This window comes from Tachypleus tridentatus, chromosome 6 (genome assembly GCF_004210375.1).
Source record: "Tachypleus tridentatus isolate NWPU-2018 chromosome 6, ASM421037v1, whole genome shotgun sequence".
Lineage (NCBI taxonomy): Eukaryota > Metazoa > Arthropoda > Merostomata > Xiphosura > Limulidae > Tachypleus > Tachypleus tridentatus.
Genome location: NC_134830.1, coordinates 109,211,672 through 109,227,348, shown reverse-complemented (window position 1 = coordinate 109,227,348; position 15,677 = coordinate 109,211,672). Strand labels below are relative to the sequence as shown.

The following is a 15,677-nucleotide window of genomic DNA, read 5'->3' as shown; positions in this document are numbered from 1 at the left end:
TACAATGTATTATATCAACATTATATAAGCTTGTGACATTAAGAATATTACAATCAATATTTGGATGTCTCTTGCAAATATATTTATAGTTTTGTGGATAAAGAACATTCTATGTCTCATTTGTCCCTTTGGTATTATTTGTTATATTGTTTATACACATTTAAATAGTTTTAATTAATTTTAACACCTATGAATATTTCTGTCTCATTAGATAACTCTATATTATTGGTTATAATGCTTATTATAGTTTTAGAATTTTTCTTCTCTTATGAAGATTATCTTGCACTTTGGCTCAGTGTAAGGATTTAAAACTAACATAAGTCTTCTAATCATACTAACTTCCAAGAGATATTTTTGGGTTTATAGCTTACATAATCATTAGTAGCAAGGGTTCCCAATGGACAATTATGAATTTATTTTTTTGTTAATAAGCAATTTTTGTTACTTTATTAAATCACACTGATTACATTTAATTAATGGTTATTGTAATTTTTGCAATCAAACTAAAGGCTCTATGAATCTTGGACATTTTCATACAATAGATAGTGCCATGCTGGACACTAGACACTATCTTTTGAAATTTGGCAGATGGACCTCAACCTTTTGAAATCAACTCTGATTTGCAATCAAGATCACTCTTGAATCATGTCTTGTTCAACATATACATAGCTGATTTAGTCAGTGCACTGTAAGACTAGTGATGACACACACACACATATTAAGATATATAGTGATCATATAATTGTTGTAAACATTTCATACACCAATTTAATTGAAGGAAGGTTTGCAAAAAGCTAGCAAAAGCCTCTGGCCATGGTCTTATCCTTATCAAATAGATAGCATTAAGTTAAACAATAAAGATTGACAGTGGGATGCACAGATAGTAGTCTTGAAATTAATATACAAGCAGAGAACAATATTGATTGTAGCAAAAAATGGCTTAGTCAGGATAGTAGCGACTGTATAGGCAGGAGCAGTATGTAGGTGTTGAATGTTCAGCAGCTGTAACTAGACATTCCAATTTATTCAGAGTAAAATGTGAAGTATACAAGTACACACTTGTCTAGCAGTGAAATAGAATGGAACACTAGAAAAAAGAGGGTGGAAGGACAGTAGTAAAGCAAGCATGAATGTATGTTATTAAATGAAATTCAATTGAGTAACATGTTTAAAATAACATTAAGGTGTTCTTTGCTAGATTGTTTAGGCAGAGTATTCATGATTAAACTTTGTAGAATGGATGGCAACTGCCTGTTGTAGGGACACAAGTGTAGAGGATGACGTTTTGAAAGTCTTCCACCATTCATTGTTTTCTACACTTGTTTCCACAACAGGCAGTTGCTGTCAATTCTACAAAGTTCTGATGGAAGAAGAGCCTGTGCTGGTTGATGAAAAGATTTTAAAATGGTTTTAGAAGTAATATTGTGAAAACCATCTTACTTACATTGGATATTTGGTATTAAAAGTAATAATAAGTTATAAAGTAAATGTTTTCTTTGTGGCCAGTTCTTTTCCTATTGTTGGTGATTTGAAATTAGGGACTCTACAATGCTGCCTGCACTGCTTACTAACAAACACACTACAACGCTATTCTACAATTGAAGGAAAGAGACCCTTTCCTTAACAACTTGTGTTTGGTCAGAACTTCTTAATTATTGTTTCAAAATGAAAATTTTGAAATTTTATTTTTGCTTATGTTTATTACTCACATTAAAATTGAAGGATTTAAATTTCTTGGATCATAATTACCCTTTAATAAATATAATTAACAAACAGTGATCATTGTAAGACATAAATGTCTTTATTTTCATTTTGGAAATATAAAAACAATCATGTAATAACATCTATCAAGATACTGAATTAAACTCTACAATAATAATTACTGTTACCAATAAGTTGTCTTAATTATATGTCACAGACAAGCCACAAAAAGATTCTATGAACTCTGCCATAGGTCATTGGGTACCTTCACTGAAGATGGGTTTGCTTGGTGAAATTATCAAACACAAGCAGAATTATTTTGCCACATATAAAGTTTTGTATATCATTTCTATCATATTTGACAGGGTAGCTATTAATATTCAGAAATGTAGTGTTGAATATTAATTGTAACTAATATTGTCATGGTTCAGGTCTAGAAATTTAGTTTATTACTTAAAATAATATCCATAGTATAACATTAAAGATGTTATTTCATTTCATAGTCCACAGATTAGAGCTTTATTTCTTAAATTTCTCATTTCTGCCATTATTATAGTTTTTGATATATTTTGTACTTGCTCATTGTATTTCTGTAGTGAATTGATGTTGTGTTGGGAGATTCATTTTACAGTTTTTTAATATATTTTAACAGGTTTAGATTCAACTGACAACCTTCATTCAGTGTCTAAGATGAACACCTAGTATGCATCATTAATAATGACATAGTTAATGCATATTGTAGGATAGACATTTCCTGAAGCAAAAGCTTGTGATGCTCAAGGTTTTTGGCCTTCCTTCTAATCCTTCTCATCAGTCTTTATGTCTATAAATTACATTTCCACAAATTCTTCTCATCAGGCTTTACGTCTGTAGGTTACATTACCACTATTTCTTCTCACTATTATTTATTTCTATGGTTACATTACTACTAATTCTTCTCATGAATCTTGATATCTGTAGATTGCATTATCAATGTAGTTGTGGGCAAAGCTCATAATAATTGTTGAGGCTTAGATTTGCTGTTTTGTTATTTTGTAAAGTTTGTTATTTATCATTTTGTATTATAAACAGCATTTAGTTATGAGTAGTTTTCTGTGCAAGTTTTTATAAAATACAATATATTGTTGTAATGCTTATTAAAATACTGGGTGTGCATTAAGCATGTGTAGATATGTAAATATGTTTATGAATTACCTTTTTTTGTAATGTTGTGGTAATTATTTTTAATTCTGTGATAATATAACTTGATCTTTTAAAGTGAAACCTACATTTTCATTCTGTGATTTCAAGTTTATTTTTTAAAACAAAGTTAAAACTTAAGCTAGGTTTAGATAAAATAATGGTATATGTATAGTCATACAACTACTATTACTGAGATATCTTGATAATATGTATACAAAATCTTTAAATTTTTAAGTTTTGGAATTGGCATCACAAGTTTACTTGTGCGTCAGTAACGTGGTAGTAAATAATCATACAGTTACCAGTAGGTGTTATAATAGCTCAAATATGACTCTGAGGTATTTTATCCAGCCCCTGATTCTCTTTTTAAATCATATTTTATTTTGATTGAATTGGCAAAACAAAAGCAGAAAATGAAACTTTGACCAAGCAAACCAGTTCCATGATGGTCCTAAGAATTTTCTTCAAATGTTAACTGAACTATTTAGTCAAATCCTTATAATTAACTGAGAGAATATAGTGGACAGTAGGAATTTAAATTCAAATTAAGAAAATGTTTTAAACATGCTTTTACTAGTCATATAGCTTTAGCTTTCAGTCTAGGTAAAAAACTGGCATAAAAAAATTAACTATTCCTACCTTATTGTTATACCTAAAGTAAAACATTATGGTAATCAATGATTACTTATTGTTAGTTGAAGTCATTTGCAATTCATCTGGAGTAAATTACATTAAACTGATTTATCATAAAACTATTTAGAATAATTAAGATATGCAAATTCTTTATTCTTAAATCACATTAATATTTGTACTCTTGATAACATATATAGATTGCTGTGAGGTAGTATTTGCATAAATGAATTGAGAGCATTGTGTAGATATTTCATGTAACTGTTTTAATAATACATATTTCCATTATTATTGAGATTGAGCATGTCTTTTTGAACTGACGCATAATCCACATAAATTAGAGTTTGTCATTTTCCTATATCTCAGTTAATTTTTCCTTCCATTCTGCATATAATGTTTTTTACAGATATGCCAGCATAAAATAGTCATGCATTTATATTAATAAAAGAGTGAATGCAGTGATATGAATTTTTTAAATACATCATTACACTGGTAATAAATTGTATAACAAGCTGCAGAACAGTTAAGAAAATTGTATGAAAAAAGACCACAGTATAAAGCAAGTGATTTATTGAAACTGTCAGTTACAGTGGAACCCCTCTAAGTGGCCACCCCTCAGATTCGGTCACCCCTTGAAAGTGGTCATTCAATCACAGTCCCTTTTTTTGTTCACATAATTCCTAATTATGTACAGTGGAACCCCTCTAATCAGGCCAGTTTGTCTCGGTGGCTGCTTTAGAGGGGTTCCACTGTAGTAATTTGTTTTATTATTCTATTTAATGAATTAATTGTGTAGAAATTCATATGATTGTACAGTTAGAATGTAGTAAATATCACTATTTTTTAAAAATTTCAAAGCATTGTGTTTTTTATTCAACACATGTTTTATATCTGTGTTATCAGCTTCTCAGCAGTTATAGAACACACCCTTTCTTACTGGCATCCCAGAGAATTTCTTCAGTTAATAACTATACAAAACAAAATTACCAGTCATGACGAAACATGAAAAAGTGTTGAAAAAGTACTGTTATAATTGATTTATGGTATTTATAGTCTTTAATGTACCTAAAAATGAAAATGTATTGAATATTGATATATTTAGGCACACAATAATACTAAAGAATTACAAGTAAACTTACAGATCCTTGTCCTGTTTTTTAATTAAGAGAGTTGCTTATAAGAAAATACTATTTTACTTTTAAATAATACTAATACACCTAAATTATGGTTACTTACTCTCATATTTGCAATTCAAAGAGGAATTCTTCCATTCTGCATAAAGTGACTTCAAGAAAACGAAAATGAAAGTTCATAAATGATCTTATCTGAATAGCATTAAATATGTGAAAAAGAAACTGTAGCTGAACTTTTTTTACTTTATAATTGAAAAAATCTATAGTTATGACCAAATATATTAAAAGAGAGAAGAATATCTATGTCCACACCTGCATAGATGTAAGAAATTTCAGAATTTGTGTAACTAAATCATAAATAATCTAGATAGTAGAAATGAGCACTTTTTATGTCAAGTGAATTAAGAACTAAAAATATTTATCCACTTTAATTTTAGTCTCATGGAATAACTTGTAATCATATTTATTTTTTAATTATGAAACAAGCTGCTGTGGTATGATTTTGGATTTCCAAAAGGATATTTCTCATCTCACACCATTAGCTTTTACATTCCTTATAAATATGTAGGTGATACAGTAACATCTTATGTAATTAAATAAACTGGCATATTTAAGTGTAATATTCTCGTATGGTTTTAGCTCTTCTTAGAGCAGTTTTCACATTCTGACTTAAGATATTTCTTACAAATTAGTATTTGCCTTCAAATTCAATTTATGGCCTCTAGGTCCACAAAGGAAGTACAATGGTAGTTGGTGTCTATGACTTATTGGCGATAGATTCGAACAATAAATTGACGGCATACAATCCAGTTGCTTTAAAATATTATATTCAGAACGAGCCAAGTGAATTTACAAATTTTTATACTATTGAATATCTTAGTTGTATCTAAAATTATAAATTATTATTATTAATCAACAGCCATCTTAGGCTGATTCAATTACTTTAGGATCCAATTGACAAGACAAATTATTTCCTCTACTCTTATCAGTTGTATTATTTGTAATCAAGATTGATACACACAAATATATTTTAATATACAAAAAAATGACCAAATTCGTAATAACGGTTATTATTAATAGTTATGCCCCCAGTTGCTCAGCAGTATGTATGTGGACTTACAACACTAAAAACCGGGTTTCGATACTCGTGGTGGGCAGAGCACAGAGCCTATTGTGTAGCTTGGTGCTTAATTCAAAACAACATTAATAGTTATTACAAATGATGGGTTATATACGACAGTTTTTACAAAGTTACAGACAGTACTGAGTCTTGTATTCGATCTAGAACTGAATATTTTATTAACAATCCAGGTCCACCTCGAGCAAATTTATTCTGAGTTAATACTGTCACACCTCACTTCAAGCTAGATAGTTCGGTTGGCCTAATACCGCTTAAAGCTCACTTCTTACAGCAAAGATATTTAATTACCTCCTAGAAACAGTAACGTCTAAAGTAACTCACTGAAGTTGAACAGTTTGTAATATTCGAAATCTATAACGTTCCTGGTCAAATACTGACGTTAACCACAATTATAGCTTCTTAGGCCTATAGCAAATTGACTGCAGCTGTCCAATAATATTCTTTAGCCGCTTTTCATAGGAATCACGCAATTTTCTCGACACTTCAACAATATTTTAGAGCATTTTCGTAAGCAAGTATTGTCGATTCTCACTTTCAAGAACGTTCTACAAATTTGGAGGACAGGCGGAACTTGTACAATACACAGCTAAGAATATATGTCACATGTGAAAAAGAAAACTATAGAGAAACAAGCGTAGGCACTAAAATAAATGTGCAACAGTATATATGTTACATGAGAAAAAAACGTTATATATACAATACTAATAAAATGTAGTGGAAAAGGCAAAGAGGGATAATTAAACCTTTATGATGCCTCTTAGTTTATTCCAATATGATTAAACTTCTAGATAATATTTGGATTATGATGCCGAGAATTAGCTATTTCAAGTATTTGGATATGTTTCCAAGATGTATTTGTGTCATTTATTTTATTGACTTGTGAGATAACCAACTGAATATAGTTTAGAATTACTTTCTACTGTTACGTATTATAATTTATCTCGGTCAAATCTCGTCCCCTGATGGAACAGCAATAAGTCTACGGATTTACAACTATAAAATCAGGCGTTCGTTTCTTGTTAATGGAAAGAACAGCTAGCCCGATGTGGCTTTTCTATGAGAAAACACAAGGACGAGTTTTCAATTTATTATTTTACGTACATTGACGTATTACGATTTCAAATAATTGGAATTGAAATTTAGAAGTTAACTGGATGTCAATATATATAAAATTTATGATATTTGCCAACAAGATTGAAATTCACAATTTTCTTTCTTAACGCAAAATATATAATATAAACAACAATACAATTTATAATAATGGTTATTACAAATAGTTTTGACGAAAATGGTTTATGCACAACAATTTTACAAACTTACAGATAATATTGAGTCTTATGTTTAGTTAGATACTGAATCTTTTACCGACGATTCACGGAGAAAATTCTATATTATAGAATACACAAGTATACTTATCTTAACGGGACATGGCTGACCTAACTCGGTTAATGAGCTAACTTTTCACCGAGGAAGGTATCTAATATCCTCGTGGAAATACTAACGTCCAAAGTTAATTTTCTAAAGTTGAACGATTCATACTGATCAAAATCTGTAAACGTTCCTGGTCAAATGTCTGTAGTTTTCCTATTAATTAACATCTATCACAATTATAGCCTGCGAAGTTTACACTGTACTAACTGTAGTAAACCAACAATATTATTAAAAATGTGTCCCCACATAGTGTTGGTTATCGTTGATAAGCTTGACAGGAGATTTTCTAGAAATTTTAGCAACAATACTGGTATTTTGCATATGCACATCGGATATTGTTGATTTTTACGCTTTCGATACCTTGTGCAGAGAACCGATAACCCACTGTGTAGCTTTCTGCTTAATTCAAAAAACAACTAAAAATTTAGAGAACAGGTGGTACTTTCACAGTAGACATCCAACAATACACGTAACATGCATTTCGAAACATACCAAAGAGAAACATATATATATCAAAATAAATATAAATTAGTAAATCCGTTACAAAACGGTTGTAGATTTTAATTAATTACGTTATTTCTTCGTATATTATTTTAAAATTTTCCGATGATTCCATGTTTTATAAAACTGCAAATTATATTTTAATTTTGATTCGAAAACCAACGGACAGAATTTGACTTTGTTTACAATAACTGGCGTACAATAGAAACAAGTTTTAGCATTACTTTTGTTATAAGCAAACTTGATTTAATACTCGTAGTAAAACTTAAACCGTTTTATTTCTATTTATAAGTATATATATATATATGCTTATATTTATGTTCGATTATTTCTTTTTCCCATTGATGCAGGACCATAAGCCGTTGTGATATAAATTAAACAATAAACGGCGAAACTAAACTTAGTATTGTCAAACAAAAATGATTTAACTATGCCTATCTCATATTGTTCTACAAAAACATTCATTTTCCTATCATACTTCATTATCATAATTCAAATAAAGTATAAAATTATAAAGCATGCTCTTCAGAATTAAAAAAAAAAAAGACTAGTGGTTGCAGAAATTCTTACAACCATCTTTTGTTCAAGCAACGTATCATGGAGAAAACCTTTTATTTATCATTTTAGCGAAATAATCCAACTTTAAATCCCTACTGAACCAAAACTGCGTGTTTTTAAAAGTTGGAAAAAAGGAGAAAGTTTACATGATATGTAAGAGTTTAAGTTTAAAATGCAAATTATCGCTATTTTTTTAAATTATTATGCTTTTCATGTTTGGTGGCTAAGGATGCCACACAACGTTCAGAAAAATATCAGGAAATACACAACTAATAATTTAGTTGGAAGCGCATTGACATAAAACGTGTACACAGGAGAAGTTTGGAGAGTTTGTTTCAGCAACATGAACAAAGCAGTTCATGTGAGACTTCCGAAAATTAATTCCTGTTTGTATATCAATATTGTAAAGGATCTATCATGTGTGCAGAATAGTTTGTTTTGGTAAAGCCATATCTTCTTCAGCTTGCAGTTCATACAAATATGGTATTTCCTCAAGTCTACAGATGTTAACTTACCATTATCGCTGAAACTTTCACCCACCATAAGTTGCAAGAACATACATTTGCGATATATACGAAACTTGAAACATATTACCAGCCGTAGGATGATGAATTGTGTAAACTTTGCTAGAGTTACTTAAGTAGGTATGTTCTTTATCCGTTGTAACAACATAGTTTCATTTGGTATGTGCTTAGAAGAATATCACTATTATTTTCGTTCCTGTGGACCTGAATATGGTTCAGTTTTAGGCGCCATTTTCACTTGCAAATTTCCATGTGTCAACTGTATTATAACAGGATGGTCGATGTCTGAAGTTGAGACAATATTGAAATTGAAAATAATTTCTCAATAATTATGGGAATATCGAATGAAAAATTCCAATACTCAACTTTTTTACGCATAGCCTGAAAACAAACCAAATTTGAAAAGAAACGTTACTAAGTATAAATAATATTAACAATAGAAAAGTACAATGTACATAACTGGGAGATATGTTCAGGGTTGGTGAACTTGCTGACACGAAACAAAGATTTCCATCAATTTTGTCTTTGATAAAGAGTTTGAAAGATACAAAAGTGAAAGCATTTCTGCATAAAATATAGTGATGAACAGATAAAGACTTGCATAAACAAATAAGAGTGAGGATAAAATTACTTTGACAGTTTAAGGTCTAATTCTTGGTTTTTTGGGAACATTGAGGAAAAGCAATATTATGTAATCCTTCTTATAATAAAACTTCAGTTTTAGGTCTATTATATTTCTATCACTAGTTTTCAACTAGTTTCTTAAAAATTAGAAGTCGCTTACAAATAATTTTGTTTGTTTGGAATTAAGCATAAAACTACATAATGGGCTAACTGTGCTCATTAGTTAATAAGTGTTACCTTGATCAAAGAGTTATATTTGAACAGTTTGATAAGACTAAAAAAATGTTACTTTCTGTGTAAAGCAAGACTTCAGAAATTCATGATGACGAGAAACCCACTCGAAGTAAAAACGTATTCAAAAGACGGCTGGTATGGGTATTAAAACTCTAATTAAAATAAATTTTTAATATCCATTGCAGCCGTTTTTAAAATACAAAGCTTTAAAACGTTATTAGTATCATATAAAAGATAAATTTGACACAACTATAACGTTATTCTTTCTTTTCAGAAAATCACATCTATTATGATTGCTCAACTTTTCGTTCTTGTTTTCGCGCTTACTTCGCTCGAGAATTATGGCTATCTACCACTTGTGAGAAGGGCAACGACCTGCCTGTCTTTCAAAGCACAAAAAAATCTTAAAAACAAATGAGAAACGTGAAATTGGCAAGCGTATTAACGAATATGTGACGAATAATGATCAATCTACAAATAAAATATTCATTAAAATGCAAGAAGAACAACAAAACGTAGTAAAGTTTTTATTTGATCACCACTTCCACTCAACGATTCAAACAAGACAAGAGCAATTGGTCATTCTTACGCGTGAAAGGCAGTGCTGGCTTTTATAAACATTTTTGAACTAAGCTATTGCTGAGAATGTGTTGTTTATTTTTGGAGTAATGCGTATTATCGAACTTCGGTCTATAAATTCAATAAATGAAGAAATAGAAATAGCAAAATAAAATGTTTTATGTTTATGGTCATCTCACAGACGATATTAGCAACGAATAATGGAAATGATCATAACTTTTAACAACTCCAAAGCTGATTGCTAGTCCATTAAATAAACAACACATATATATCATCACACCAAATTATCTCCGTAGCGACAATGTTTTATAACCTTATTTCATTATAGTGTAATTAATACAAAGTTGCGTAGAAAAATAGGCTTTTGTATTCAGTAATCTGAAATCATTTGCTTAGGTGAGCACTTAAGTTATTGTTATTGAAACGTAATGATTTAAACTATAAAAATCAAATAGTTAAATTTTATATACCTTGATTGTTTGTTTTTTTAATTTCGTGCGCAGCTACTCTGCCTTCCCTCTAGTCTTACACTGCTGAATTAAGGACGGCTAGCGCAGGCAGATAGTTGTCATCATTCACCGCCAACTCTTGGGCTACTCTTTTTACCAACGAATAGTAGGATTGACCTGGAGGAGGATTCGAACCTGTAACAGGCGGATTACGAATCGAACGCCTTAACCCACCTGGTCATGCCGGGCCGTTATATACGTTGCAATTCATATTTACATTAATGCTCGTGCATGTTACTTTCTCTTAAAGTATCACTAGTCAATTATATCAAAATATATACACACTACGCACTTTTTATTTGTTTATTTTAACACAAAACATTTGGAATAGGCTCCCAGTGCTCTGTTCACAATGAGAAATCGAACCGTGGATTTTAGCGTTACATCTTCATAAATACACTGCTGACAAAAGTTTTACGGTTAAGGTTTTCACATTGCTAATCACATGAATATATTTTTTCACTTTAAATGAAACTTTCTGTCATAATATAAACCTATTTCATCCATACTATGTCTCTAATTATTTCAACAAATTATAAGTCGATAAAGGAGGAACATTTGAGAAAGCGTTACTTTCAAACTTGCTAACGGAGCTGAATAAAAAAAAAGAAAATATGAAATCAGATTGGTAAAAACTTCCCAACTTTGACATCAATTCAAAACGAGCCAGTGAAGAATTGGTCTTTAAACGTCAATCATTTAGACCAATAGTGTATTAACTTTTCGGACTTTTAGTGACGCGAAATCTGGAAAAAGTTCTTTCAAGTCCAACGATTTATCAATCTCATGCTTAATCAGTTTCATGGAAATCTTAATACAAAAATGAGCCATTGTGTATGTGCGTGCGTGTGTTTTAGCAACCATCACACAGGAATGGCTCATTCGATTACCGTAAATTTATGTATGGTAACACGAACTTGTCCGAAAATCGATTGCGTTTTTATACGAGTTTTGCTCGAGAAGAGAGATAAAAAAATAGCGTAAAATATAATACACTTCAAATTTTGTATAGGCTTTTACCTTTAAACTTAAAGACACAAGTATTTTCGTAGTTAAATGAGTCAGTTATTAACTTTCGTGCCCCCTGCTAATGCAGTGGGATGTCTTCGGATTTACAACGCTAAAATCAGGGGTTCAATTCCCCTCGGTAGGCTCAGCAGATAGCCCGATGTGGCTTTGCTATGAGAAAACACAAAACACAAACACACATTAACTTTCGTAAATGGTTTGTTTTGGTTTTTGGAATTTCGCACAAAGCTACTCGAGGGCTATCTGTGCTAGCCGTCCCTAATTTAGCAGTGTAAGACTAGAGGAAAGGTAGCTAATCACCACCCACCGCCAACTCTTGGGCTACTCTTTTACCAACGAATAGTTGGATTGACCGTCACATTATAACGCCTCCACGGCTGGGAGGGCGAGCATGTTGGCGCGACTCGGGCGCGAACCCGCGACCCTCAGATTACGAAGCGCACGCCTTAACGCGCTAGGCCATGCCAGGCCCTTTCGTAAATGAGGTTATGAAATAGCATCTAATGATGCCATTGGGAATATAATAACAAGAGAAAGGGATACATTGTCAAGATGGTTATAAACTGGTGAGTGCTATATTGACCAGTATGCATAGAAATGTTTCACTAAAAAGGAATCATTTCAGTTAAATGCACTCTTTGAAGGACACTCTTTACTATCTCAGGATACGTTAACATAAACATGCTATGTCGAGTCAATGGGATGTAGCAATACATATGATCGCTGCAACTAAAAGTAAAAGAGAACACCATCTTTAAGACCAATCTGGAGTAACATCACATATATGTTTTTGCCATTGTGTTTTATCTAACCTATGACATCATGGAGTAAATTTAATGCAATTTCATTAAATTCAGTAACATTAAGGGTCAACTGGATGTGATTTAGTAACTGGACCCATATGGCTACGTACGCTAATGACATCATGTTCCAGGACAACTGAAAGCATTGTCACTGGGTCAAATACAGTTTACAGTGAATGAGAAACACATACTACCTCTATAACGGTGCATTCACCACATTCTATATACTTCTCTATAGGACATAGTTTTTGAATAACTGTATTATGAGTAATCTTGCTTTCATTAGTTAGATTCTTAGAAGCGTCGTAATTACTTTATGCATAAAATATAATTTTGATTTCTCGGGAAAGATCAAAATGTAAACTAATGAGCACTTCTAAGGTAACAATAAGATTGTATATTATTTTCAATAGAGATTAGTTGTTTTGTGGTTAGTAAATGTTAATGTGTATTGAACCTTTGTTGTTGTTTTTTTTTGTGTTAAAATATTCAGTGATCAGAAATATATTGTTATGAAAACACATTACTGATCATCACAATTAAAGTATTTACTTGAAGACAAGACATGAGGATTAATTGAGCAAAGTTTTTGTATGTTATCAGAGTATCTTAATGAAATATTTGTATGTTCAACCCATTACTCCTGTAACAAAACATGTATAGAACATAAGCATTCACTCTGAAAGATTGTTCTGTGCAAACTTATGTTTGTGGTCCACAGTTGTTGCTGTTTTTATCTATGTGGCACATGCATTTTGGCTAGCTACTTACAAACGGCTCGGGATGGTCAGGTGGTTAAAGCGCTCGACCCGTAATCTGAGAGTAACGGATTCGAATCCCAAACATGATCGTCCTTTCAGCCGTGGGGACGTTATAATGTTAAGTCAATCCCGTTATTCGTTGGTAAAAGAGTAGCCCAAGAGTTGGCGGTAGGTAGCGATAACTAGCTTCCTTCCCTCTGTTCTTACACTGCTAAATTAGGGAAGGCTAGCGCAGATCTGAAAATCAACATAACAGCTATTTTGATGCACCATAATTTGTGATGACGAGAAACTCATTTGAAATAAAAATGTATTCTCAAGACGGCTGGTACGGATATTAAAATTTTAATTAAAATAAATATCGAGCATGTTTGGTGCGACAGGGATTCAGACTCGCAAACCTTGAATTACGATTCGAACACCTTAAACCACCTGACCATGCGGGGTCCATGTTTCGAGAAGAGCACCGTTTTACAATTTCGTGTGTTACCATGATGTTTTTCTGGGATCTGCTTTTAAGATGTATGGGTAAGCTTTCACTTTTGTTGATCCTCGAGAAGGCCGGTTGAAATATTTAGTTTGTTTAACTTGTCATGTTTTTATGCTTATGTCGTTACTCCGATATCATCAAAATATCAGTGGAGAATATTGTACTTCTTCTAGTAGTAATACTGCTGCTGTTCTGTTTTGCCTTTTGGTGTTGAAAGTGTACTAAAGAGTTGGAATACTATTATCATAACGGCGATTATTGAAACTGAAATTAATTTCAAACAAGGTTAGAACAATTGTACTTTGATAGAATTGTCCATGTTTGTGGAATGTAAGGTTCTTTTTAGACAGGATCTAAAAGTGTGAAAATTAAAGGGATCGCAGTTTCTCCTATGTAAATAATTTTTATTTAACTGTTTCATGTAAAAACTGAAATAAGCAATTGTTTTACCTATTATTAATAACTTACTCTAAATATAATGCGAATATATAAAATTTTACAATTTCATAGTTTTGAATTCAGTGCTGAAAAGTATAAATCATATTTACTGCTTGAAATTGCTAGAAATTACAACATTTAATTCCAGAAAAATCTGAAAATTGAGCGTAGAATTACTTAAAGCTATGTATGACAAAAAATGTAAAAATAATACAAATAAATGAAAACAGTACATTAAAAACATAACAATGCGATTATAAGTGTGGTGTATTTGTAAATGTATTATTTTTTCTACCGCTGTGGGTTGCGGGTTCTAATCCCGGTCGCACCAAACATGCTTGCCCTTTCCGCCGTGGGGTCGTTATGATTCGACGGTCAATCCTACTATTCGTTGGTAAAAGAGTAGCCCAAGAGTTGGCGGTGGGTGGTAATGACTAGCTGCCTTCCCTTTAGTCTTACACTGCTAAATTAGGGATGGCCAGCGCAGATAGCCCTCGTGTAGCTTTGCGCAAAATTCAAAAACAAACAATCTACCGCTGTGACAGCATTTTATGAGGCGTTAAGAAAGATGTACATAAGGCAATGTTTTTCTAATCGACGAACCCATGCAGCGAACGGCTCTTGAGCTTCCGATTCTAAAACTGTTAAGAGCATTCGTCTAGGACAGTGGTTCCCAACCTTTATTATGCCCCGCACGCCTAAAAAATTTTTAATATGTTTTCGCACTCCTCACAGTAATTATTTACTTGAGAATAAAGGTGAAGGTAGCCAAAACAAAATTTTATAATTAGTTTTTAATGATATATAAATAAAAACGAAACATTTGGAAAATAAAAAAAAATACAACAAACTAAAAGTTGCATAAATCCTACATGGCCTACAAAAAAAATTCATCCATGTATGAAATGAATTTTTTTAATTTGAAATGTTCAAATGTTCATAAGCCAATTTAAATTTAATGACTCTTTTGTTCCTGTTTATTTCTTACAAGTTTTTCAAAGCGTGGCACTTCTGTCTGTGCACCCAAGCGATTTCTAAATTTTGTCTTGATTGACAAAAAGGCACTAAATTTAAACTCGCATAAGTGTGTCGTCGCGCATGGGATGAGCACATTTAGTACTTTTTCACAAAGTCTTGGAAACATGTCCATTGCCGAACATCAATATTGTTCCAAAGTTTTGCTTTTAAACTGCATTTCAAGAACTCGAGTTGTGCGCAGTTCAATAAGATTTTTTTTTCATCATCCGACATGTTATCCAAATTGAAGGAGTATGGATTCATAATCCATTCTTCAGAAGTTTCCAGTTCTCCTCCAAAATATCCATCAAATGACTTTGACAATACTTGCAAATGATCCACAATTTCTTCACACACACATGGAATTAGGGACTCATCCTCACCTATCATTT

The 15,677-nt window shown here is 31.8% G+C and overlaps 1 protein-coding gene across 8 annotated transcripts in view; it reads left to right on the top strand.

Moving 5' to 3' along the window:
* LOC143253282 (uncharacterized) overlaps nucleotides 1–4,363 on the top strand; it is a 95,627-nt gene extending 91,264 nt beyond the window's left edge. For all 8 annotated transcript variants that reach the window (XM_076506891.1, XM_076506898.1, XM_076506892.1 and 5 more), the window contains one exon: nucleotides 2,354–4,363. In XM_076506891.1, coding sequence (XP_076363006.1) covers nucleotides 2,354–2,359 — 6 coding nt within the window. In that variant the 3' untranslated portion in view covers nucleotides 2,360–4,363. The remainder of the gene's footprint in view (nucleotides 1–2,353) is intronic.
* The last annotated feature ends 11,314 nt before the right edge of the window (nucleotides 4,364–15,677 follow it).